This window comes from Podarcis bocagei, assembly GCF_964188305.1.
Source record: "Podarcis bocagei genome assembly, chromosome: 14".
Classification (NCBI taxonomy): Eukaryota; Metazoa; Chordata; class Lepidosauria; order Squamata; family Lacertidae; genus Podarcis; species Podarcis bocagei.
The window spans coordinates 21969223-21997095 of NC_138139.1; the positions used below are offsets into that span (position 1 = coordinate 21969223).

The 27873-nt window shown below is 48.6% G+C and overlaps 1 protein-coding gene across 3 annotated transcripts in view; it reads right to left on the bottom strand.

Moving 5' to 3' along the window:
• Nucleotides 1-649: 649 nt before the first annotated feature.
• Nucleotides 650-27873, bottom strand: part of PLEKHO2 (pleckstrin homology domain containing O2) — a 37090-nt gene continuing 9866 nt past the window's right edge. The window contains exons 2-7 of one of the 3 annotated variants that reach the window (XR_014002170.1): nt 27316-27468; nt 15891-16007; nt 8457-8561; nt 5497-5595; nt 1476-3150; nt 650-1394 (exon numbers count right to left, since the gene is read on the bottom strand). Coding sequence is in view for 1 of the 3 variants with exons in the window: in XM_081171182.1 (XP_081027308.1) it covers nt 1969-3150; nt 5497-5595; nt 8457-8561; nt 15891-16007; nt 27316-27468 (1656 nt within the window). In the remaining 2 variants the exon portion in view is untranslated. Of the gene's footprint in view, nt 3151-5496; nt 5596-8456; nt 8562-15890; nt 16008-27315; nt 27469-27873 lie in introns of all 3 variants that reach the window. The other 2 variants (XR_014002171.1, XM_081171182.1) reach the window with 2 other exon arrangements.

Sequence of the window (27873 nt, forward strand, 5' to 3'; positions counted from 1 at the left end):
CCTTATAAACAAACCCTTCAAGGCAGCTTGCCCACCTGCCCACACATATATTTGTTAGTTATTTGAGGCTGGCCACCTGGAGGCAAATTTTATTCACCAGACAGGTTGTTGTCTTCAAGCCTGTTATAGGCATTCACACTATGCTTTGTATTAAAGCGCTCTGATCTACACCAATTTTGTAGGTGATCCAGAACACTTCCTTCCTTCCTTCCTTCCTTCCTTCCTTCCTTCCTTCCTTCCTAGGAGGGGGTTCCAACCCTCAAAGGTGCAGAAAAAACAAAAATGAGCTAAGCCCGTCCCTTTGGGCTTTGTTAAGTCATTGTTCACCTCACTCACTTTCCTCGTTTACCCTGCAGGAATAGTTGCATGGTGCATTCAGCAAGAGCACAGGGCCACTGTGCTAGAAGTCAGCAACAAGAAGCCCCAACGAGAAATCTCCCTTCCTCCCGTGAAAACAGGATGCATCCTTCTCTGCCTCCACGCCACCCCACTTGCTTGCCAGTGTACAGATAAAATGAAATCCATGGCAAGGCTTTGCTAGCTGGCCATTTGAGGGGCTGGGGGTAAGGGGCCTCCTCTAGGAAAGCCAGCCAGGGTCATAGCTGCTAAGTACCGCTGTTTCCTGCCACCTAGCCTGCAGTGCAAATGATTATTCACCATTCGCTTATTTATTAATGTGGTGCCAATTTAATGCCCGCACAATTGTTGTTGTTTTTTTAATGACATGTGAATGTTAAAAGAAGCATCTGAGGAAAATGTTAAGCACGAGGTTCCCACACGTCAGGCCCCAGAGCGCAAGAAGGGCTCATGTGAGAAAAAAGCAACCAAGCAGAACTGAAAGTAAGTTATTCTGATATCAGGAGTCCTGGAAATGGATAGCATTCATTTCATTGGGGAGGGGGAGCAGGTGTGTAGAAATATTAATACTGGGGGTTGGGGGGTGCCTATGCTCATGGGTCTTGCAAGGGTCGTTTTCCTAACATTAGCCCCTTGTTCATATGGTTGCCAAAGCTGCTGCACCATTTCATGGTGGGAATGAAGGCGCATGCCCTCTCCTCCTTCACTGCGCATCTAACGCACAATAAGGTCATCTCCACATTAAAAAACAAAACAGAGTTGGGGAGAGGTGTGCATGCGTTGGCTTCCTGTGGGGGAGTGCTATGCACCCCGTCCTCTACAATTTGCAGTGGATGGCTAGCCTGGCAAGGATAGGAATTCTGCCATTGCTGGAATGCAAGAAGGTTACTATCCACGTCCCCTAAGTGCTTGCTTAAGTCTCTGACTGGAGTCTCACAGCAAGTAGTTAGTGACTTCACACCCTGTTTCCATTTGAAGCTCAGGATCCAGCTGGACAGCCAAAACATAAACTGGCAGTTCCCAAACTTTGGAGACTCCTCCTGCTCCATCTCCTTTAAGAGCTTACTCTGCCTCCATCTCTCTTAAAAACAACTTACTTTTCCCAGCCTCACACCAACCACCTGCTTTAGCTGGTAGGTTTATAGAGATTCTTGTGTGCTGGAGTTTGTGTTATCAATTCCACTTGCAAGAATCTTGTGGGTCAGGACAAATGGCTATTAAAGGTGGGTTTCAGGAGGTGTCCCATCCCTGTTTCCCCCCTACTCTCTTGCCAGGAAGTAAATAACCCCCAGTTTATCTAGGCTTTCAGTTGCTGTTTGCAGAACTGCTGCAAAGGGTCTCCAAGAGAGCAAGAAAAAGAGCAGAGAGAAGCCCTTCCCTTGTCCTCTTAACCCCCCTGCTGCTGTCACCTGACCCACCAGGGGGTTCCAGCCCACAGCTTGAGCTCATCAGAGCAATACTTTAAAATTACGTTTCCCCCTCCTTCTTAGCAGTGCGCAGCAAGATGACATCCCCCCATTTTCAAAACACCGACCTAGCGGAATAGTGGAAAGTTGTGCTGCGATATGGCAACATTTCAGCTAAGCCACAAAAAGCAGAAGTGCCGTCCTTTCAGGGAGCACTTCTCCTATATAGAGTCACTAGATCCTTCTGTGCCCCTTTCCGAAGCTCAGCCGGTTCCTTTTTCAGTTCTCCTAAATCTCTGATCTCTTGCAAGACCTGCGAGGCTTGCTGGAGCTGCTTTGCCGCCTCGTTGAGCAACGTCTCAGCATAGATCGGAGGCCCGTTGCTGCCCACCTGGCCCTGTTCAAATCCCCCCTGCAAAACCTCCTTCAGAAGTTTCTCTGTTCTTTCCTGCTCGCTGGCCACTTTCCTCTCCATCTGGGCCACTTTGGAGGCAGCTCCCCACTGGAGGAGTGGTCCCAGAAGGGGCTTCTTGGCTGGTTCCAACAGCAGGTCCCCTACGGAGGCACAGCGAGGCTTGGGAACTGAAGGATTTCCTTCAGGTTGCAAGGAGGGCAGCTGATCTTTAGTCGCTAAGTCCAAACTCTCCTTATTTGCTTCTTGCTCTGACAAAGCTTCTCCCTGCTCCTCTCCATCTTGGAAAACAGTCTCAGAGGTTTCATCGCCAGCAACACCGGGGCTTTCACCATTCGGGACATCGGGTGGGCGTCCGCCTTCAGAAGAATCCACCTCTGAGCTGTTCCTGTTCAATTTCATGCTGGCTCTCAACTTCTCTGACAGAACCTTAGGAGGAGGAGCTGGAGGTTTCAGCGTCTCCTTGGCTGCTTCAGATAAATTTTCTTTACTTCCGTGCACAGACAGATCAACGGCCTCGTCCTCCAGCTGTTTAGAAGCTGGACTGTCCCATGTTACCGTCATCTTATCAGATAAGATCTTTGGGGGAGGAACTGGAACTTTGGGATTGTTTTTGTGGGCCTCCGTTAGGTCCTCTCCGTCTAGGGTGGCTTCAGGTTCTTCGGCATCATCGCCTGTAGCAGCAACATCTTCTTTCGCAGAGTCCGCGTTGTCACCGGGTGCTGCGGTTTCCTTAAGAGGCTTCGCAGGAGGCACGGGGGGCTTCTTGGCTTCTACATCTTTGGGCACGGAGTCGGCGCTCGGCTTCTCCGAAGGAGGCATAGGCGGTTTCGTAGGTGGCATGGGTGGTTTGGGGGTCTCCTTTGGAAGAGGAACGTCAGCAGCCTCGCTTGTGTCCACCATGACGGATGGAGGACCGCTGTCTGGTACGTCCAGGTCAAGCCTCAGGATCCCATCTGACACCCCACTGGCAACCTAGGCAAGGAAACAACAAGACAGATGTTGGGCATCAGGCTGCAGCAGAAAGGGAGATGGGAAGCAGGGCCACCCCAGCAACTCCACTGAGACAATAGCTCCACCAGGTTCTTCCCTTCCGCAACTGTCTTTTGGCAGCAGCCATTCCATCAGGCTGCAGCTAAGGGAAAGAAAATAAGCAGAACCACCCCATCAGCTCTGCTGGGAGACCAGCTACATTTGGCTCCTCCTCTCCCTGAACCATCTCTATTCCACCTGGTCATTACTCTCCAGATCCCTTTTTCCTTTTGTGTCATGTCTTCTAGATTGCAAGCCTACAGCGGGGATTGTCTGGCTTTTATTGCTATATGTAAGCTGCTCTAGGAGGTTTTTCATCAGAAGAGCACATTAAAAGAAGATTCACATGATAATCAGTCCTTTGAGCCACCTGGCTTTCAAAGAACAGTTTAGGAACTCCTGAAACCAAAAAGGCAATTACAGTCCTCCCTCGGCTTATGCTACCCTCGGGCAACGTAAACTTTGGGTTGCGAAAGCGGCATGCGCAGAAGTGCTCTATGCACCACGTGCATGCACAGAAGCGCTATATCACGCCACGTGCATGTGCAGAAGTAGCACCTCTAGTTGCAGAAACCTTGGGATCCGGCCAGAGCTCCGGAATGGATCCCGTCTGCTACCAGAGGTACCACTGTACTACAGAGCTAAAATCAGGCATCTGACACAGGCCCTGAGTATGCACCACTAGTTTTCCCTTACTGACCACCATGCATTTATTTTTTATTTTAGTTAAGTTTTCCTTAATGTGGCAGACCTGTTCTCATCTTCCCTCCTTATGCAGAACCTCAAACATGCACCAAGTACTACAGAGGTCCTTCCAGCACTGCTGTCGGACAACAGTAATCTTGGTTTTATTGTACTCCTTCCAACATAGAACTGTTGTCTGGAAAGTATGTCACATGGGTCCCTTACATCAGCCTTCACTAACCTGGTGCTCGACAGATGTTTTGGACCGCAACGTCCATAATCCCCAAGCAGCATGGTTGTGCTGTCCAAAACGTCTGGAAGAAACCATGTTGGCTTAAGGCTGTGGGTGGTTTGCATGAGCAGAGCCTTCTCTTGCCCAGGAGGGCCACCCCTCCAATATGCGCCTTTCCTGCCTATTGAGGTCATCATTTAAGTCCTTCTTGTGCATCCTCTCACCATCAGTGAGGGCGTCCGTGGTGACTGTTTTACTCCTTTGGGCTTTCAGTTTGGAGTGACTGTGATGCTCTGGCAATTCACTTTCACTCTACTGGTTATTATCGATTTTTAAATCGTGTACATGTTTAACCTTGATTTATGATCGTTTTACTATCATTTGGATTTGGCTTGTTGGCTAGCAGTTTCAGAGGCTTCTGCCAAGCAGCAATCTAGAAACATTTGGACTAAATATAAGCACCAAATTATAAGGTTCTGTGCACAGGAGAGGGGCGGCATGAGAGTCCAAGGCTTGACCCCATAGCTTGTAGCATAAATAACTTATATGCAAGATTTACTACAGATCTGGAGGTGAGGGGACAGGAAAATGTGCTATATATAATTCCCTTGTCCAAAATTAATCATATACCATATAATATAACAGAATATATACTTCCAGAACTCTTTTTCAGCCGGAACTGAGTTCCGGCACGTCAGTTGTGCACAACTGCCATTCTAAGAGAACAAGGGAGGTGTTCATAGTGAGTTCCGGCACCTCTTTTTCTAGAAAAATAGCACTATATATTTCACACATATACATGCAAAGACAAAGACTCTCAGCTAACAAATTTAATATTTGCTGTAATGACTCTGTTCATCTTTCAGGTGACACAATATATTCTGATTGTTTTCACTGCAAGAAACTAATGTGGCTACATGCCAGGAAATTGTTTACAGGGGGAAAGCCATAGCGCAAGCATGGCCAAACTTGCCCTCCAGCTGTTTAGAGACTACAGTTCCTATCATCGCTGACCACTGGTCCTTTTAGCTAGGGATGGTGGGAGTTGTAGTCCCAAAACAGCTGGAGGGTCAAGTTTGGCCATGCCTGCCATAGCGCATAGCTGTGAATGCAGATGGTCCCAGGTTCAATCCTCAGCAACTGCAGTTGGGGATGAGAGAGACTCCTGCTTGAGACCCTGCAGAGCCACTGCCAACCAGTGCAGACAGTACTGAGGTGGCTGAACCAATGGTCTGAATGGCTGAACCAATACAGCTGCTTCCTAGGTTCCAATGGCTGCACAAATTGGCTCTTGTGGTGCATTTAAGATACAGAATTCAGACTACCAAACATAAAAAGTGGAGTTGGGGTTTTTTTCTAGCCTTGATTATTACCTCTTTGAGATGGTATCTGGTTGGTGGACGACGACCCTGGGCCAGTTTTGCTCTATTTCGTGTCACGTGTTCCAGAGAGAGGTCTGGATCAACCTTCACCTTTAAACAGGGAAGAAAACAGAGGAGGCAAACAACATCACCTTCTTTGCCCATGAATGGATGAAGACTAAAGGAACCCAGCTTTCCAACCCTGCTAAAACTACCAAGTTTCACACATTAATTGATACAGCACAGAAATCAATCACTGCATTAAAAACAACTATGAGGTATAATTTATATAAGAGATGGCCTTGTTTTTCCAACCCTCCCAGCACCAAGTAGAGAGTTAGCCACTTCTGATCTGGAGAGCAGTAGCCCTCGCGTTACAATAGGAAAGGTCTCTGGAACATAGGACTGTAACTCAGTGGTAGAACACTGCACACAGGAGGTCCTAACAATTCTACATAAGGCAGGGAAAAATAACAGAATCATAGAACTGTAGAGTTGGACACAACCACAAGGGTCATCTAGTCCAACCCCCTGCAATGCAGAAATCTTTTGCCCAACGTTGGACTCAAACACACAACTCTGAGATAAAGAGTCTCAGCCTCTACCAACTGAGCTACCCTAGGAATCTTATTCTGAAACCCTGAAGAGTCATTCGGTGTAGACAACACTGAGAGAATATCTATGTTTTCTCATCTTATACTAGGAAGGAGGACATGTCAGTTTTCAACCTCAAACTAGACCCTTCCACTCAAACTGCTTAGGGTCTCAACAATGCCGCTAACATCTCTTCTCCTGCTAAAGAGAGCCCCCTACCACCAGGATGAAAAAGTTGGCCGTCACAAGTTTATAACATTTGCCAGAGGGGTACAAGCAGGAATTTGGGGTCCATGGGCTGGGACAGTTGATGCATGATTTACACACAAAGACACTGCCATTGTTCAAACATTTAAAAATTACAAGCTCTTTTTGAAAATCGACTGATTGTGTGTGAAGCAGCCCTGACTTCCAAATAACTATATAGTACATATAATACTGCCATGCAGGGGCTGGTGGTTATATTATCCTTGATATGCAATTGCACTGGAATGTATAGTATATTCGTCATTAATCAATATGTTGTTGTGATTGGCAGTTCATTTTATGATAACCTTAAATGTTACAATGTTCATATAAAGCACTGATAAACTGACATATTTGTCAGCTTGATGTGTTAAGTTTTGAAATGATTTTAGTATTTGATTGTTATGAGCAATGATGTATTGACTTATTGATACAATAAGTAAAGATTTTCTGCTGTAGCAGATTCCAATAACCTTAGAATCACGCTGAGATTTTTCAGCAATGGAGAAAAGAGCCCCATAAAGTCTTTTCTAGCACCCTTCTGGATTTTCTTCTCGTACATAGTTCTTTTTCCAGAAAGACCCAAGTTTTCAGCCTTAGATGCTTTGGAAGCCTGCTCACCCAGGAGACTCTTCCTTTTGGACGCTGTCAGCAAGGGGCAGATGGAGTTCATTAGCACACCCACCCACCAGAGGAAAACAATATGTCCAGACTTCACAATACACTAGTTCAGGGCATCCACAGCCGCCTCTGGCAGCGACTCCATAGATACAGCAAACGCTGCCAGCATCACCCAACATGACATCACTTCTGCAATTCCTTCTTCCTGTGTAACGGGAGCCCTGAATGCCTTGAATTCAGCCTCCCCCCCCCCCCCGCCTTGGATTTGCAAGGCAACTGCAATTAGTCTGCTGTTCCCAGCTGGCCCTGTTGTGTTCAGTTTGAGGAGCGGCGATACCACGACGCTCAAAGCCAATTCAGTTCTGCTAAAAGGGGGAAATGTTGTTGGTGGGAGAGGGATGGGTTAGTTCTTATGAAACCGTTTCCTTCTCAACGGTTACAGCTCCACACTGCACACACAAATCTCCCTTTGGGCTTAATTGCGAGAGAGAGCAAGGAGGGGAGGAGACGGAAAACCAGACTCCAAGTTCATTCAGAGTTTACATTCCGCTGCCAAAACTGCCCTTGATACAGGCCCACGGAGGGCCAGCCCAAGCGGATTTTCTTCTCCGGCCAAAATAAATCCTTTCCCCTCGGCACCGCCAAGCCTAGAGCTAGATGCAATACTGGGGGGGGGGGGGACCACCCACCTGAAATTCACTTGCTCATGTGATATCACTGCTTATAGGAGGAGCAGGTGTGGGACTTATTGCAGCCTGAGAGCTGCATTCCTTCATGGGAAACCCTCAGGGGGGGGCACATGTCAGTGGGGCCAGGGGCTGGGCCAGAAGCAAACGGTGAAGCGGCTGGAGGGACTTTTACCTCCGGATAGTAGGTGACAGAGACGCGGGTGGCGCTGTGGGTTAAACCACAGATCCTAGGACTTGCCGATCAGAAGGTCAGCGGTTCGAATCCCCACGACGGGGTGTGAGCTCCCGTTGCTCAGTCCCAGCTCCTGCCAACCTAGCAGTTCGAAAGCACATCAAAGTGCAAGTAGATAAATAGGTACCACTCTGGTGGGAAGGTAAACGGCGTTTCTGTGCGCTGCTCTGGTTCGCCAGAAGCAGCTTAGTCATGCTTGCCACATGACCCAGAAGATGTACGCCAGCTCCCTCGGCCAATTAAGCGAGATGAGCGCCGCAACCCCAGAGTCGGTCACAACTGGACCTAATGGTCAGGGGTCACCTTTACCTTTGCAGTAGGTGACATTCCAGGAAGGAGAGGTGTGTGTGAGCAGATTTCTGCGCGGCTGGGATGTAGCCTGCTGGACAAAAGTAAGAGTCACATCCACTGCTCCACCCAGTTTTGCCTCTGGCCCCACCTACCACGGGCGTGTGGCTCTTGGAAGGCTGCCAATGAGGGAATGTGGCCTCAGGGATGAAAAGGTTTCCCTATTCCTGCTACAGACAATGCTGAGCTGGATGGACCAGTATGAAGCAGAGCAGAAAGCAGCTCCCTGTCGTTCACGTTACCTCGTCCAGTATTCTGTTTTTGCCCCGGTTGATGCCGTCATTGAGAGCTTTCATCCACGACTCCTTTTCTTCCCCGCTGGATGCCTGAAATTTGATATCTTGCACCTGAGAAAGAAAAAGAGAGAGGTGTGGACTATACTCAAGGACTGCAATTTGGGTTTACGGTTGGCTTGTGTGGTTTTTTTTTTTCTTTGTAAAATAAGATCAATGCCCATCTCGCATTTCAATCAATGCTGAGGAATCCACCGAAGCACGGGCAACGGCTAAACCAGGCAGCTAAAAGGAACAAAGATTTTCTTGTGCTGCAGATCAGGGTTGAAAAAGTTGATCACACCCAACTGCAGAGGACCAGCCACCTTCTAAAGAACCAGCAATCTACTTTCCTGTAGACCAGGGGTGATTAACCTGCAGTCCTCCAGATGTAACTGGACTTCAGGTCCAATCATTCCTGACTATTGGCCATGCTGTCGAAGGCTGTTGAGGGTTGGAAGTCCAAAAACATTTCGAGGGACAAAGGTTTCCCATCCCTGCTGTAACGTGTAAATTCAGTTTTAGCCCAGCTAGAAAATGTGTTTTCAGCCAGGGATGGGGAAGCTATGACCTTCCAGATGTTGTTGGACTTCAACTCCCATCATTATAATAATAACATAACATAACATAACATAACATAACATAACATAACAACATAACATAACATAACATAACATAACATAACATAACAACATAACATAACAACATAACATAACATAACATAAAACATAACATAAAACATCACATCACATCACATTTTATTATTTATATCCCGCCCATCTGGCTGGGTTTCTATGACCATGGCCATGCTCATTGGGGTTGATGGGAGTTGGAGTCCAAAAATATCCAGAGAGTGACACGTTGACCACTGGCCTGGTCTCTACTGGGTGACTGGATTCTTCCAAAGAATTCTGGAGTTTGTGGGCCTCTGTTATTTACTAGAGACACCTGTAAAAATGCAAAAGGTGGCTAACAGCACTTAAAATCAGTGGTTTGGATCTTAACTCTTTTCTATCTTTGGAAAAGAGTTCACATTTGTGAAAAATGAAAGTAAATGGCTGTGGCGCCCCCAAGCAGAATCCCCAGCATCTTCAGGTACGGCTGGGAAAGCTGCCCTGCCTCCAGCCCTGGAGAGTGGCTGCCAGTCAGTGTAGACAACACTGAGCTAGATAGAAGAATCTTCAGACTTGGTATAATGCAGTTTTCAGTGTTCATATAAATGGGACGTTGCTGCCTTCTCCTTCCTTCTGTAGTCCCATGTGCTCTTCCGTCTGTTTCTGTGAGCTGGGGGGGTGCAGATGGAGTGGGGGGTTGGGCAGAAATCGCCTTGGCCACATGCATTAATGGAAGAGCAATTTAGGATCTAAGACAATAAGCACAACAGCAACACCCTAAAAGCTCAGTATTGTCTGGTGGTGGCTCTCCAGGGTTTCAGGCAGTCCAGCCTAGAAGTTCTGAGGACTGAATCTGGGACCTCAACTACTGAACCACAGCTCTTCCTCTAAAAACAGAGTGAGATTCTAGTCCTCATTATTCTGAATAGTTGATTGGAATGGGATGCTGCCTTATTCCAAGTCAGAATATTGGCCCATCCAACTCAGTATTGTCCACACTGACTGGCAGCAGTTATCCAGGGTTTCTATCTGGAGATGCCGGGGATTGAACCTAGGACCTTCTGTATGCAAAGCAGATGTTCTTCCACTGAGCTATGTCCCTTCCCCACCTCTGCCCCCTTGTAGAGAATACTGAGCTAGGTCTAACTCTGTAAAAGGCAAACCTGATGGGGTTTTTCCCCCCTGCTGCTGCAGCTGCTACCAAGGTAAAAAGGGTCAGCAGCCCAAGCAGACAACCAAGAGGGACAGTTTGCTGGATGGACATTGTGCTCCTCCCAAGTGCCCAGCCAGCTGAGTCTGAGTCACCCTTATAAACACAGCCCTGCAGTGCCAGGAAAAAAAAGCTGTTCTGGCAAATCACAGCATGAGAGCACCCATGCTGAACAACCCGTGCAGCTTACTGTAATTTTAAGAGTGTCCCAATAGCCCAGCCATCTTTTTCCATGACAAGCTGTTGGCTAGAAACCCACAGAATGAAGGCGGGGGAAAGGTGTGTTTTGGGAAGGGAGTCACACATTTTATTTGGAGAGAGAGAGAAGTCACTCGATGCATTCCAAAACAGGCACGCTTCCCCCACGAAATGACAGCAGCAACATCCATCTAAATTGCCCAGAACAGTAAGAAGAGGAGTTGAAGGAGGCCTTCCAAGCCTGTCAGTCTGGTCCACAGGACTTTACCCCAAACCATCTCCCTTTTCCATGCCACAGCTCACATCAGTCCTCCTGATGCGGCCCCATAAAGTGCTTCTGCTTGGCTGAAAAGCATCCTTGAACCATGATTCCTGTATACCTGAAGGAGCATCTCCACCCCCATCGTTCAGCCCGGGCACTGAGATCCAGCGCTGAGGGCCTTCTGGCGGTTCCCTCATTGCGAGAAGTGAGGTTACAGGGAACCAGACAGAGGGCCTTCCCAGTAGTGGCGCCCACCCTGTGGAACACCCTCCCTTCAGATGTGAAGGAAATAAGCAGCTATCCCATCTTTAAAAGACATCTGAAGGCAGCCCTGTTTAGGGAAGTTTTTAATATTTAATGCTGTATTGTTTTTAACATTTGATTGGGAGCCGCCCAGAGTGGCTGGGGAAACTCAGCCAGATGGGCGGGGTATAAATAAATTATTATTATTATTATTATTATTATTATTATTATTATTATTATTATGCCTCTTGCTTTCCTGGATGAAACGTTCTTGTTGAGGAATACAGTGGTACCTCGGGTTAAGTACTTAATTCGTTCCGGAGGTCCGTACTTAACCTGAAACTGTTCTTAACCTGAAGCACCACTTTAGCTCATGGGGCCTCCTGCGCCTCCTGAAGCAAAGTTCTTAACCTGAAGCACTATTTCTGGCTTAGTGGAGTGTTTAACCTGAAGCGTATGTAACCTGAAGCGTATGTAACCCGAGGTACCACTGTATAGCCTGCAGTATCAAGGTGATGCTATAGTTTGCTCCACCCACTTTGCCTCTGGCTCCACCCACCAAAGTACAGGGCCCCCCGTAAAGTTGTCCCTACACCTGGTCTGACCAGCAGCAGCACTTTAGGATCTAAGACAAATAAAATTCTACCCCATCCCATGAGACTTCTGATTGGAAGAGCCAGGGATTGAATCTGGAATTTTTTCTGCACAATATCTTTGGATCTGCATATTCTTCCAAATGGACAGCTGGATTAGACTCCGCATCACGCGACTGAGGCCGTGAAATTTCTAAGCATCCTGGCAAATTTTCAGCATCTAGAGCAGTGTTTCCCAACTGGTGTTCCGCGGCACACTAGTGTGCCGCGAGACGTTGCCTGGTGTGCCGTGGGAGGGAGGCGGGCGAGTCGGGCGGCGAGAGGCGGGGCGGCGGCGGTATCTCCTGCTGGATGCAAATCCAAACATGGCGGGCGCCTCCCTCGCTCCTTTGTAGGCGGACCATCGAGAGAGAAAGAAAAGGAGGTGAAAGAGCGAGAGAAGGCACCTGCGCGGAAAGAGGAGCGAGCAGTGCGCCTGCGCGCCGCGGCGCCCGAGTGCAGTGAAATTCCGTGAAGAGGGGAGGGGGGGCTGGAAAAGAGAGAAAGGAAAGATTTTTCATTTTTTTTAAAAAAAAAAAAAAAGGAAGAGGGAAAGAAGAGAAAAAGCGGCAGAAGCTGAGGGGAAGGTTTCCGTGAGGGAGAGAGAGAGAGAAACGCGTCGCCCGCGGGACCCCTCCTCTTCCGCCACGCGTCGCCCGCCACCGCCTCAGAATCTCCTCAGGAGCGGCGGCGGCTGCTCCCCCTCACCCCCTTCCTCCCCCCCAGCCCCCTCCCAACCCCCGGACGAGGGACGTGAGGCGGCGCCGCTGAGAGGACGGGAAGGCCCTCGGCGGCGGGGTCGGCTCGAGCAAGGAGGGGCGAGCGCTAGCCGGCTGGCTCTAGCCCGGCAAGTGGAGGAGGAGGAGGAGGAGCACGCCGTCGCTTCCACAGCGGCCGCCCCACACTCCCCTCCCCGGGGACCGGCGGGGAGAATGACGGAGCTCCAGTCCGCGCTGCTACTGCGGAGACAGCTGGCAGGTCGGTCCGTCCGTTGGTCGGGGCAAAACACACCACAGCGCAGGCAGAGGCAGGCAGGCCCGTCTCTCCCTGCCCCCCCTCGGACCTGGCCGGCCTGGGGTTTGCACCCCAAACATTCATGTCCACCCCAGCTACACAAGCCACACCTTGCTCTCAGTTCGATCTGTCAAATAACTCATCTATCATTCACATAAAGAACCTAGTCTATCCTCAAACGTCAGAATGTACCTCCTCTCTAGCTTCCCCCACTTCATCTAGGCACTTTCAGCCCTTACTTAACCCACCCCAGCCTGCTTACTCTTCCTTCATTTGCTATAAAAACTAAATACAGAGAGAGACTGAGAGCTGTTGACGAAGAGCTACGTGTGTGTCTTTCTTCGATTCCAGCCAGAATATCAGCTTTGTGTTCAGCCAAACAGGCCCAGGTTGCGCACTGAATAAAGTATTTTATAATTTTTCATATTTCTGTTTACTTACTATTTCATAATAAAGTAATTATAAAATACTTTCTTTGTGTTTATTTGATTCCTATTAAAGAGAGTTACTTTATATATAGTCAATATAGGCACAGAGTTAATTTTTTAAACATTTTCTAATGGTGGTGTGCCTCGAGATTTTTTTCATGAAACAAGTGTGCCTTTGCCCAAAAAAGGTTGGGAAACACTGATCTAGAGATGCAATATGGGCGCGAGTCTCTCCCCGTGCCCCCACCTCCGAAAGTGAATCCATACCCTCATGTCAAATCCTCAGCCGTGAGCTGACTCCCGCCGCCCCACCTCTCAACCTACCCCTTGACAAGAAAAAGCAACTGCAGTCCACTTGGGGTCAGGGGGTAGAAGAGGCTGAAGCTTCAGGACAGAGGAGCAAGTGTCACAAATGTGTTTGTGTGCTAATGCTCTGTTGATATATCTTCCCACAGCTGCAATTCCAAAACAGGAAAATAAAAAAGGGACACAAAGTTGTGTATGCTGGCCTGCTAATGGAAGCCCGGTGTAACATCTGCACAATTATGTTGCCTGTCAACACCCGCGCCAGATTCCCAGTGAATGCAAGCTATGTGGGGGTTGGGGAGTCTCTGAACAGTAAACGTTTCGTTGGCGTGAGTCAACCACTCCAGCCACAGAGTTTCATTCTGAAATGGGTCCCCCTGAATCCCTTTGTCCCTCAGCAAGGCAGGATCAGAAACCAAGAACTGCAAAAGGGATTTGTGCACTGAAAGGCTCTGCAAAAACCCAAAATGCCTTTGCAACAGTGTACAGAGATCTTCCATGTGAGGGGTGATCCTGAGCCAGTTATACAGGCGATGAATTTGCAGCTGGTGGGAGGCACATCTGGATGGGAGGGGGGCAGAGAAGGCCTACACAGTGTGACCCAGGATCCCACCCCGCCCCCCTTGTGTGTTCTTTCAAGGCATGCAGGAATTAGAACAATGAGTGTGTGGTTAAGAGAAGTTTCATGTTAATGTTAAGTAAAGGAAAAGAGACCCCTGACCATTAGGTCCAGTCGTGACTGACTCGGGGGTTGCGGTGCTCATCTCGCTTTACTGGCCGAGGGAGCCGGCGTACAGCTTCCGGGTCATGTGGCCAGCATGACTAAGCCGCTTCTAGTACACCAGAGCAGCGCACGGAAATGCCGTTTACCTTCCTGCCGGAGCAGTACCTATTTATCTACTTGCACTTTGAGGTGCTTTCGAATTGCTAGGTTGGTAGGAGAAGGGACCGAACAACAGGAGCTCACCCTGTCGCAGGGATTCGAACCGCCGACCTTCTGATTGGCAAGTCCTAGGCTCTGTGGTTTAACCCAAAGCGCTACCCGCGTCCCTATGTTAATGTTAGTGAGAGGTTATAAGAGAAGCCACTGGTCCTCTGGGCTACTGCCGCATAGTAAGTAGTGTAGTGGCAAACTCAGAAGTGCAGGGTCCCTTCATAATAGTCACAGCTATGACTCCTCATTGTCACACCCCCTCACAGCCATGCCCATTCTAAGATTATACAATAATAATAATAATAAGGAATCCATTGCAATGATCAGTGCAGATCTGTGTTGCCTATTAGCTACCATCTACTATTTTCTGTGCACATACACGGGCAAATGATTTGGAGTGCTCCAGTATCTTCCTTTGGAATTACTTATGGTTGCATTTCCCTTATACGTAACAGAACCTACCTACCGTTCTCTTGAAACTGAAGCCCCTTGCGTTTTCAGCGTCCCTAAATGCTTAGCCTTGGGGCTTGCAGAACAAACTCCCCCTCTGTGTTCTTCCTGCAGACCTTCTCCAGAGTGACCCCCAGAGCCAATCCTCAGTGACTGACAGTGGCGTAGCGTGGGTTGTCAGCACCCAGGGCAAGGCAAGTAATTTGTGTCCCCTAACCCGTGAGCCAGGTAGGGGCAGAGAGCTGCGAGTGCGAGTGCGCCCCCCCAGATGTTGCGCCCGGTGCGGCCGGCCCCCCCTGCACCCCCCACGCTACGCCACTGGTGACTGACTCACCTCCTTTCAAGCTGACTGGCTCCAATCAACACAAAGTTGGTTCATCTCAGTAGATAAAAGAACTTCTATTTCATGCTGATTGGGCAGTTCTGGGATGCTAGAGGCATGGACCCTGCTGCAGAAAGCCTAGCAGGTCTTTGACGGTGTTATGTACTGAGTTGAATAGGATCCAAAATGCAGCAGTCTGATTGGTCCTAGAACAATAGGATTCAGAATGTAGCAGTCTAATTGGTCCCAGAACTATGCAGCAGTATGATTGGTCTGCAGGAGCCACCCAATCCAGCTCCAGATGCAAGTGAATCCACAACCTGATTGGCCTACAGGAGAATTCCGGAATTAGCCAATCACGTGCAGATACTTTGGGGGAACTTTCATTCCTCCTCACCACTATGAGCTGAATAAAGAGCATGAAATCCACTCCCAACTCCGAGTATATTTCAGACCGCTTGCAACCCTGAATCACCTCTGTTTGCTCCCATAAGTCTGACCCTTCCAACAGGCAGAACGAGAAGGCTGCTACACGGGAAAGTCCAGCTCTTCAACAAGCTACACCATGCCCCTAGATAAAGCAACACAGCACACACTTTATATACTGAAGGTTTTCAGTTCAATCTCTGACTTCTCAAGCCAATACATCTGCATGACACTCTGGAGAGCTGTGAAAAAGAACAGCTGTGAAGCATGGATAAGTACACAGCACCAAGAAGAAGTACTGGCTTCTTGGGGAGGGGTGACAGATAAACGCAATTCATCCATGTACAAAGAGAAGGACATCCTACCTTGTGACCCGGAGACCGGATTAAAATGAACCGGTTTTTCCTTTTCAGGAGGGCACGCAACTCTTGGCACCTGTCGTACCGTTCCAGCTCCACGGTCTCGACACACTTCTGTTCGTCCTGCAAGGGGCGGGGGAATAAAACGCACTGGGTTACTCTGATCTAGGACATGAAACCAGGTGCAATGTTGTGCGGAGGGCACTGGGCTTGGACTAGGACGGCCTGGGTTCGAATCCTGCCTCAAGCCGAGGCCCACTGGCCAGGCCTTGACCAGCCATTCTCATTTCAACAACCGTTCTAGGCTGTGCAATTCTGCAAGGGTGTAAAAAGCTCACAGATTGCAACACTGAACGACAGAAGGCAGCTTGTGAGTGTGGAAATGGAACTTAGTGATTTAAGTTCATGGCCGAAGGAAAAGAACACAGATGTAATAAAATTCACACACAATTAGGAATTTCTAACTTTTAAACAGAGATGGAAAATATAAGAGTATGTCTACCATATATGAAAGAAGAGTCATTTTTTCTCATTTTGGATAATTTTTTTCCTGCAATTTCCGCTACTTTACATCACTTAAGATGGTTCTGCTTGTGGTGAGGAACGACAAGGAGTTTCACAGGGAATTGAAATAAATCTCTTTGCCCCCCCCAGCCCCCTCAACTGCTGGAAATGTTACATCCTTTTGTGCCTACGGACCAGGTGTGAGGAACCTGCAGCCTTCCATGTTGCTAGACTACAACTCCCATAATCCCTGACCATCAGTCATGCTGATGCTGAGGCTGACAAGGTTTGGAGTCCAGCAACTGCTGGAGGAGCACAGGTTCCTCACAGTGGGAATGTCAGCACAGGGAAGGAGGCCCAATTGACTGCACTGTAGAAGCAACAAAAATGGTCACTTGGGCAGCAATATTCTAAGGGTGCAAAAGTGTGCTGTTCCAAATTCCCTTGAGACGAAACATGTCCATATATCTGGTGCTGCTTGCTGGGTAAAGCAGAAAAATAATCTTATCATTATGGGCCCAATCCTGCAAAATCTAGCTTGTGCAAGAAACCAAGTCACAGGAAACTGAACACAACGGAAACGTTGAGCAAACACAGATTATTTTTGTCTGGGTCCGTTTGAAGTCATAAGAAGCTCACCAGTCAAAGCATATATAGCTAGATTGAGATTGCCTCTCTCAATATTACTGCCCTGTCCCAGCCCAGCAGAGTCATGGGGTGCCTGAAACCCCACTGGTTTTCTTTCTTCTTCTTTTTACTTTCTTTCTCTCTCTCTTTGCATTACAAGCAAATCCCAGCTCATTAAGCACATTTAAACCATACTATAACATACAAGAGCTTGCCCCCAAGGTGAGGCCACAAAACACAGGAGTTCTGCCTCAGACTTTATTGCTTCCATTACATATAAAATCATTTTTCTCACACCTGAAAACTGGCACTGCACTAGATGCTACGTGGTTTAAATTGTATTTTTACTGCATCTTTTATTTCTTATATATTGCATTTTATTGTATTACAATTTGAATCCCATAGGTTTCATATTGCGATACCATAAAATACAAGAAGCCATAACAAATACAATTAAAGATCAGTATGGATAGTTACTGTGAAGGACGTGCTGTCTCCCGTCTTCAACTACAAATTAACAGAGACAAACCCTCGCAGAGCTATAATTTGCAGAGTTCTCTGGGAAGAGGCATTGATTGTTAAACCTCTCAGGGAATCGGACCTTTGTGAGGAGAACAGGGGTTAACCATTCTCAGCAATATAACAGATCACAGTTCCCAGGATTCTTTGGAGGAAGCAATAACTGTTTAAAGTGGTTTGATACTGCTTTAAATGAACAGTATGGGTGTGGCCTAAGATTTAGTTTCTGGATTGGTCTGCTTCTGTACATGGAATCTGGGAGCAGGATGTGTCATCTTGTCCTTTGTCTCAGGCAGAAAGACATCATCAGCCAGTCCTGAGCAGGTATGTGTTGGAGAAGGCACGGCTTTAAATATTGAAATACCCAAACCACTTAGGGCTTTATAGGTAATAACCAGCACTTTGAATTGTGCCCAGGAATGAATCATAGAATTGTAGACTTGGAAGTTAGTAAGGTAAAGGGACCCCTGACCATTAGGTCCAGTCGTGAGCGACTCTGGGGTTGCGGCGCTCATCTCGCTTTATTGGCTGAGGGAGCCTGCGTACAGCTTCCGGGTCGTGTGGCCAACATGACTAAGCCGCTTCTGGCGAACCAGAGCAGCGCACTGAAACGCCGTTTACCTTCCCGCCAGAGCGGTACCTATTTATCCACTTGCACTTTGAGGTGCTTTTGAACTGCTAAGTTGGCAGGAGCAGGGACAGAGCAATGGGAGCTCACCCCGTTGCGGGGATTCGAACCACCGACCTTCTGATCGGCACGTCCTAGGCTCTGTGGTTTAACCCACAGTGCCACCCGCGTCCCAAGACTTGGAAGTTACCCTGAGGATAATCTAGGCAAATCCCCTGCAATATGCAGGAATATGCAACTGTCGCATGAAGGGATCGAACCTGCAAACTTGACATGATCAGCACCACCAACGAGCTGGAAGCCAGTTCAGACTGAAAGGGGAAAATAGTATTCTGCTCAAAATACCAGTGAGCCCTGAGAACACTCTGGGAGCTGTATTACAGTGGTGCCTCGCAAGACGAAATTAATTTGTTCCGCAAGTCTCTTCGTCTTGCGGTTTTTTCGTCTTGCGATGCACGGTTTCCCATAGGAATGCATTGAAAATCAATTAATGCGTTCCTAGGGAAACCGCCTTCAGACCAGGTCCGGGGACAGTCTGTCCCCGGACCTCTTCTGAAGGCTGGGGGGGGGGGGACAAGGGCTTTTCTTCCCACCCCCAGCATTTTAAAAAACCCTGGGACAGCGGAGGACTTCTCCGCTGTGCGGGGCTATCTTAAAATGCTGGCGGGCGGCATTTTAAAATCGCCCCGGACAGCGGAGGACTTCTCCGCTGTCCGGGGCGATTTAAAAGCCCCTGGGAAGGCAGGCAGGGGGGACAAAGACTTTCGCCCCCTGCCCGCCTTCAGAAGGTGTCCCCGCCCCCCGCCCCACTTCGGAACAGCTTTCCGAAGTGGGGCGGATGGGACAGGTGTCCCCGCCCCCCCGCCCCACTTCGGAAAGCTGTTCCGAAGTGGGGCGGCGGCGGCAGGTGTCCCCGCCCCCTGCCCCACTTCGGAACAGCTTTCCGAAGTGGGGCGGCGGCGGCAGGTGTCCCCGCCCCCCCGCCCCACTTCGGAACAGCTTTCCGAAGTGGGGCGGATGGGACAGGTGTCCCCGCCCCCCCGCCCCACTTCGGAACAGCTTTCCGAAGTGGGGCGGATGGGACAGGTGTCCCCGCCCCCCCGCCCCACTTCGGAAAGCTGTTCTGAAGTGGGGCGGCGGCGGCAGGTGTCCCCGCCCCCCCGCCCCACTTCGGAACAGCTTTCCGAAGTGGGGCGGATGGGACAGGTGTCCCCGCCCCCCCGCCCCACTTCGGAAAGCTGTTCCGAAGTGGGGCGGATGGGACAGGTGTCCCCGCCCCCCCCGCCCCACTTCGGAAAGCTGTTCCGAAGTGGGGCGGCGGCGGCAGGTGTCCCCGCCCCCCCGCCCCACTTCTGAAAGCTGTTCCGAAGTGGGGCGGCGGCGGCAGGTGTCCCCGCCCCCACGCCCCACTTCTGAAAGCTGTTCCGAAGTGGGGCGGCGGCGGCAGGTGTCCCCGCCCCCCCGCCCCACTTCGGAACAGCGTTCCGAAGTGGGGCGGCTGGGGCAGGTGTTCCCCCGAGCGCTTCTAAAGGCGGGCGGCGGTGAGGGAATCCCTTGGACCCCCGCCGGACTTCAAAAGTGCTTCGGGAAGTCCCGCGGGGGGCCAAGGGATTCCCTCCCAGCCGCCCGCATTTAAAAGCACTCCGGGGAAAGCAGCGAAGTGTGCTGCTTTCCCCGGAGTGCTTTTAAACGCAGGCGGCTGGGAAGGAATCCCTTGGCCCCCCGCCGGACTTAAAAAGAGCTTCGGGAAGTCCCGCGGGGGGCCAAGGGATTCCCTCCCAGCCGCCCGCATTTAAAAGCACTCTGGGCAAAGCAGCGAAGTGCGCTGCTTTGCCCAGAGTGCTTTTAAAAGCGGGCGGCTGGGAAGGAATCCCTTGGCCCCCCGCCGGACTTAAAAAGAGCTTCGGGAAGTCCCGCGGGGGGCCAAGGGATTCCCTCCCAGCCGCCCGCATTTAAAAGCACTCCGGGGAAAGCAGCGAAGTGCGCTGCTTTCCCCGGAGTGCTTTTAAACGCAGGCGGCTGGGAAGGAATCCCTTGGCCCCCGCCGGACCTTAAAAGAGCTTCGGGAAGTCCCGCAGGGGGCCAAGGGATTCCCTCCCAGCCGCCCGCATTTAAAAGCACTCTGGGCAAAGCAGCGAAGTGCGCTGCTTTGCCCAGAGTGCTTTTAAAAGCGGGCGGCTGGGAAGGAATCCCTTGGCCCCCCGCCGGACTTAAAAAGAGTTTCGGGAAGTCCCGCGGGGGGCCAAGGGATTCCCTCCCAGCCGCCCGCATTTAAAAGCACTCCGGGGAAAGCAGCGAAGTGCGCTGCTTTCCCCGAGCGCTTCTAAATGCGCTGCGCTTCCCCGCTGTCCCAGAGATTTCCCTATGGGCTTTCGTCTTGCGAAGCAAGCCCATAGGGAAATTCGTTTTGCGAAGCGCCTCCAAAACGGAAAACCCTTTCGTCTAGCGGGTTTTCCGTCTTGCGAGGCGTTCGTCTTGCGGGGCACCACTGTATTCTTATTATTTATTGAATTTATATACCACCCTATACCTGGGGGGTCTCAGGGTGATTCACAGAATGAAATCAAGACATAAAACCACAAAATACATAGTATTTGCACCAGCTAGCATTTCCTCCTAACTTTTCAAGGGCAGCCCTACGTGAAGCATGTTGCAGTAATCCATGCTAAATGTGCCCAAGGTACATGCAACAGTAGCCAGATCAGCTTCACCTAAAAAAGGGTTGAGTTGGCACACACTCAGACTGTTCCTTATATCAGTGTTTCCCAACCACTGTTCCGCGGCACACTAGTGTGCCGCGAGATGTTGCCTGGTGTGCCGCGAGATGTTGCCTGGAGGGAGGCGGGCGAGTCGGGCAGCGAGAGGCGGGGCGGCGGCGGCGAGGAGAGGCCGCCCAGCGCGGGGCTCTCGCCGTCTGCCTGCCTGGCTGCCTGCGAGCTCAGCGGGCAGCGCCTCCGTCCGCAGCGCCCGCCTCGCGGCTCTCATTCCCTGCCCCTGCCAAAGCTCACCCAGCCAAGCCGCGCTCTCCTTCCTGCCTCGCTTTGCTGCCTCCTCCCCCCCCCCAAAGCTTGGAGGTTCCCCGGCAAGGGGGAGGGAAAAAAATTGAAACTTACACTTTCGTGCGTCCCTCCCGGCGTGACGCTGCGCGCTGATGTCACGGGGCTGTAATGGTGGTGTGCCTCGAGATTTTTTTCATCAAACAAGTGTGCCTTTGCCCAAAAAAGGTTGGGAAACACTGCCTTATATGATATTATAATAGTGTGGTGTGTGGGTGTGAAGGAACCCCTTTGCTACCTTTCATTGCACAAGGCTAACACTATTGTTATCATTTTATTTATTTATATCCTGCCCTTTTCGCAGAACTGGGATTCAAGGTGGCTCACAAAAATTAAAGCAAACATGAAAAAAAGCACAGATAGCTAAAAGATAATAGTTAAAAAGGCATTTTATCTACAATAGAATTAAGCAAGTTATAGAAATACAGCACAGCACTATTAAAGGCCCCTTCCTTAAAACCAGTCTGTTCCCAAAAGTCTGTTGGAATAAAACAGTCTTCACCTGCCAGTCAGCCACAATACAACCACTGTCTTATATTTCTCCATTTGTATTTCATTGTATATTTTGGCCACGCAGAAAAGAATATTTTAAAATACCTATTTCTCTCTATCTATCTTTATACTATGGGAGGGGACTAAGTCCTAGACCCAGGACTACTTTTTCAGATCAAGTACAAATACCATCACACCAATTGCTCATTGCAGGCTTGAGGGACCACCTTAGTCTCTTGCTTGTGTATTTTAAGCTCTCATGCATGTAATTTTTGCAATTCACTGCCATTTACCTCCCAACGTCCAGTTTTCTCCTTTATATATATCTGCCAACATTTCCCTTAATGCATGTGAGTCCACAAGAACTTATGCCATAATAAATTTGTTAAGGCCCAAAGGCTCTTAAATTGCCTTTGCTTCAAGACACCAACCCTATGGAAATCAACTGGAGAAGAAAGTGCTATTGAGCCAGCAACATCTGGAGAGGTATCACCAGAGGTGTCACCATCTAAGGCAGAGAAGAAAACACAATCAGACAAGTGTCCTTCATGCCCATGAATGGGCAAAGAGGAGAAAGGGGAAAGGCAGACCAGAAGGTATGAAGGACAATTGCCTTGGCGCTCAGTAGCAGTCAGGAAGATGAGCCATGGCAATTAAATCAGGGGTTTGTTGTGAGTGCATCTTTTAAATTTCTTATCTCTCCCAGGACTTGATGACTTCCAGCTGCCCAGGGGATTAACGATTGATTAGGAACGCCTATATTTCTCCTTGTAGCCTAGCCGCTGCTATCTGGGATCTGGACCACTGGCATGTGCTGTACGTGGAGCTTCCTTTGAAGACTTTTCATTAAAAGACAATGTGGGGGGACGGGGGACTGCTAGGCTACCAACCGGGACTGGTGGAAGCAAACACACTTTGCCAGCCCAACGCTCCCAACAGTTGCCAGTCCATTTCAGATCTCAATCCAGGAAGCTTGCCTTAAAAACACAGCAGCATTATGTTGCTGGGATTGAGCAGGGATCCTGACACTGAGTTTAGAGTCTACTGAGGCAACAACATTCACTCCATACATTTAAAGCACCATGACACCGCTTTAAACACCCGTGGCTTCCCTTGAATAATCCTGGGAAATGCCATTTGCTAAGGGAGCCGAGAGTAGTTAGGAGACCCCATTCCCCTCACAGAGCTTCAATTCTCAGAGTGGTTTAGCAATCAAACCCTCTTCACAGGGAACTCTGGGAATTGGAGCGCTGTGGGGATCTCCTAACCACTCTCAGTACTTTTAACCAACTACACTTCCCAGGATTCATTGGGGGGAACCATGCAGATGGGGCCTGGGTTTATGCTTGAGTAGCCACAGTAGTCTGGTTTCATGGCCTGGAGCCTCACGTGGGCTGCTAAACCCAAGGCTGGGACACAGGAGCCCTCTGGACCGATCCCACAGCACTAGGGCTTATAGAACGAGGACTAGGACCCTCATGGGACCCTCTCCTGGGTGCAAGGAAGTCAGAGGCTGAAAAGGGCTCAATCCAGTCCCAGTCTCCAGTAGAACAGGTTGCCCACTAGAAACTCTCCATGGTCCTGCACGTTCCTCGGACAAGACCCTTTCTGGTCCAAAGCTGTTCTCTTTATCAATTTTGTACTGATGAAATCCTTGGTATTTGTGGGTGCTTGTGTACTTTTACGCTGCATTCCTGAAGGATGGGTTTTAACTGCAGAACAATAGCGAGCCAAGAGACACTGCGAAACTAGAAGGATAAACACTCACCATCTATCATGCAATGGTCTGGAGACCATAACATCCTTGCTATATCTGAACACACATTTTAGAAACATCAGCTTCATTTGTATACATATTTGGACATTTGGTTGGCATGTGGAGCGCTACCTGTGTAAGCTAAGATGGATGTATTGATGGTTATTGTATTGTTAATGTGAGCTGAAATGTTTTTCCTCTCCTGTGTGTTTCTTTCTCTCTCCTGTCCCCCCTTTTCTTCCTCTCCTTTCTATATGTTTTTTTTCCTTTCTTCAATAAATTTGCAATACAGTGGTACCTCGGTTTTTGAACATTGCATTGCTCTGTCATTTCTAACAAACCCATCCTTTGACATATTAGATGGCATCTTTCTCAGTGATGGTCTGAACACGGCCCTGAGAGGAAGGGCACCAGATACACACTTTTAAAAATAAATAAGCACCATCGCAATCTTTGCACCATTTTTAATTTTGCAGAGTGCTTTTACAACAGCCTTGCAGAGAAGCTCTGCAGCCTCCAGTTTTATTTTGGTTTTATTAGCCTGCGAGCCCACACTTGCCTCTGTTAGCTCTTGCAAGCTCACTGCTGAGGGTGGAGTGAGGGGTGTGCACGCGTGAAGTTACTAGTCACAGCTAGCAGAAAGCTGTGGGAAGAGGGCAGCAGCGTTAGCAGGTGTCAGAATGAACTACACTACTTGTGACGGCAGGAGAAACACCACATTTTCAATCGTTCCCCTCTGTGTGTGCTTGGGGGAGATCTCTGAAAGTAAAAAGCAAGCATAACACGGAGCAGGCTGCTGTACAACAACACAGAGGCATTGCTTTTCCTTTTAAATTTGCAGGGAGCTCTTACAGTGGATAAGCATTCAAAGATGGCATTGCCCCACCTGAAGTTAAAAGTGGTACAGCCTATTCTACCACTTCAGGGTTCTTGCAGTCTTATTCTGTTGCCTGTGTGGACCAGGTCTATAGCTGGTCACCTGGAGGAAATGGGGGGAATACCATAGTTGACCAGGCAAGTGGTTATTTACAAGCATCTTTTACAATTAAAATAACCCTTTTGCACATCCTGTCCCATTCCCCCAAGGAGCCAGAGGTTGACATGCAGGGGGGCTGTCTCATATTCTCCTCACAATCACCCTGCAACATAGGCTAGGCTGAGAGCATGTAACTGGCCCAACCGTCACAGACGCCATCACTGAGTGGGGACTTGAACACAGGCCTTACTCCAGATCATGTTCTATGACGCTCTTGCTTAATACAACTACTACCCCATCACTCCACCCCAGTCTTTATTCCCAACTTCAAGTAAATCCAAGTCTTGTATGTGCAACTGCAAGAGGAGGTCTGTGTTTCTGAATGCTCTCCAATGTGAAAAATGCTCTCCCTTTGCTCTCTTCCCGTTAGACTGTAGGATCCTTGGAGCAGGAACTTACTCCTTTTTGCCTATAATATAAAGGGCTGCAGACACTGATGGGGCTATATATCTCATATTTCTTAAAGTATATTAAATTAGCACTTATTATAAAAAAAAAATCTTTTAAAATATCCAAAAATGAAAGGCAGCAAGGAGCATCATTCATAAAATCTTTGCTCGGTTGTCTACGAGGGCTTATTCATTATATAAGTAACCACCGATCCCCAAGTCTGAATTATATTCTGATGCTTAGGTTGCAATCCTAAACTCCAAATTTTCTTCCTCCAAATTTCACATGCACAGGACTGCACCCTTAATTGCTGAAAAGCTGTGAATTAGTCTTCAGTTGATTGTTCCCAAATCCTATGAAGTCATTTCACCTTCTCTTGATGTGGTTTTATTTTCCAGTCAAATCAAAACAAATTATTTGCAAATAATATCCTGGCCAATTCTCAGCAAATGTAAGAAGAGGTTCCTGATATTTGTAAAAATAATAATAAATATTATTATGTTGATTCTCACTAAGTCCTGTGAGGCAAGTCCTTGTTATTCCTGCAGACAGCTGGGAAAAATAAGGCTGAAGGAGAAAAATAGTGACTCACCCAAGGACAAAGAATATTCATGCCGGAGCTGTGATTCAAACCCAGTTCTTCAAAGTCCAAACACAGCTCTTAACAAAAGAACAACACAGAGAGCTCCCTTATCATGAGTCAGACCACTGGTCTATTGTTGACTTTGACTGGCAGTAGCTCTCCCTGGTTTCAGACAGAGATTCTCTTCCAGATCTTCCTGGAGATTCCAGGGTTGAACCCGAGACCTTCTGCACGCACAGTAGAATGTCTACTGCTAACCTAACAGGCCTTCACCAACACTGGGCTTCAGACTGCATTTCATTTTCTTCTTCTTTTTTTTTAAAAAGTTCTGCCTACTCAGAATTAAGTCCTGTTGAATTCTGCAGGACTTACTGCAACGTAAAATTGCACAGGACTGCAGCTTTATTTTGACATGAATGTTTGTGGCTTAGAATCTATTTGATCAGATCCTTAGATAGCAGAACTGTATCTCTCACTGGCACACATGACTATGGGGGGGGGGAAATGTGTAGCAGCGCTTCTAAGAAAATGGGCTCTATTATTACTAGTTCAACATTTAAATCTGTCTTCGTTCTAAGAGTTAGAGCTGCTTACCCCCAAGCAATTAATAAAAGAAAGAAGCAGAGTTAGATATTAAAATCCTGTTTGATGAATAGACATGTTTTCAGTTTTTGTCTGAAAAATAACAGGGAGGAAGCTGGGTGAATCTCTGCAGCAGGGCTGGGGCTGAATGCAGGCCTCCAAATCTCTTTATCTCCCTTGGGACTTTCCCCAAGAAACACCCCAGCTTTGCACCCCAAGTGTTTTTACCTGGCTGGAACGTACCCTTGAACACAGACAATGTGTCTTGTTAGTCTGGATGGAGAGGTGGGTGAACGTGTGTAGAAATCAGTATAAAGGTAAAGGGACCCCTGACCATTAGGTCCAGTTGATTCTGGGGTTGTGGCACTCATCTTGCTTTATTGGCTGAGGGAGCCGGCGTACAGCTTCCAGGTCATGTGGCCAGCATGACTAAGCCGCTTCTGGCGAACCAGAGCAGCGCACGGAAATGCCTTTTACCTTCCCGCCGGAGTGGTACCTATTTATCTACTTGCACTTTGACGAGCTCATCCCGTCGCGGGGATTCGAACCGCCAACCTTCTGATTGGCAAGTCCTAGGCTCTGTGCTTTAACCCACAGCGCCACCCGCGTCCCAGAAATCAGTATACTGAACATTTATTGCCTGCCCACTGGCACATGGCTCCCTGCAAAGTTGACCAGAATGCAATGTGGCCCTCGGGATGAAAAAGGCTCCTCATCCTTGCTCTACAGGGAAACCTATTTCCACTACCAAAAGGGCCTAATCTCTTGAGTGGCTGGGGAAACCCAGTCAAGTGGGTTGCATACACATAATTTATTATTATTATTATTATTATTATTATTATTATTATTAAGCACCTTGGACAATGATACAGACAGCAGGACCTCCAAGGCAGGTATTAAAGCCTGAGCAGGTTGAGATCCCCAAAGCTTCATGCCACAACACGAACCTTTCAAGTGGTACAAGACTGCTGGTTTCAGTTGCAATGGACCAAAACGGCAAGCTCCCTGGAATGTGGTGTCTCATACAAGGGGAGAAACAGGAGCTTATTTTGATACGGAATTGACAGGTGCAACCTTAATGCAGGCAAACTATGAGCGCCGCCGGTCTTCAGGATTTAGCAGGCGAACGTACTGAAAGGCACCGTGTCAAGACAAGAGTGGCTGATCCTATCATTGCATTGTGGCAGGCCCCAGTGTCACCGAGCACTGAGCAAGAGAACAGCCCTCTCTAGAGAAGCTTTCCTTCAACTGTTCTTACCTCATCTTCGTACACTAACAGTTTGGTTTTGCACAGCTGGATGTAACGCTCCTTCCAGAGACCAAAGAGACCTGCACTGCTCTTCCTGATCCAGCCAGCTTTCTCCGCTTTAGTAGGACACTTTGGCTTCTCTGCGGCCTCCTCCTTCACACCCTAGAGCCACACAAGGAAAAAAGAAAGGTTGTCATTAGAAACTCAAACCTTTACACCCCCCCAGCACATTATGCAGCTATACAAGCAACTTTAATTTATGTGCACAGCATAAGAGGTGCTCAGTTTTTCTCCTGTGTCTCCCCCACACCACAATTCTCCGTTATTTAAGGAGAAAAGAAATTGCAATCAAGGCGAGAGCAACCTTTTGTGAAATGTTTGTTTGTTTGTTTGCGTGTGTGTTTTTATTGCACTGCAAACGAGACAGTCGCCGCCCTCAGGCTCTCAATAAAAAAGACACAGCACACAAGGAAAAAGGAATTGGAGGGAAGAGGAAAACAAGTTCCTCCAAGTTACAGTTCTTATAATTGGCAATTGCCCACAGATCAGATCCAATCCAAGAGGTCA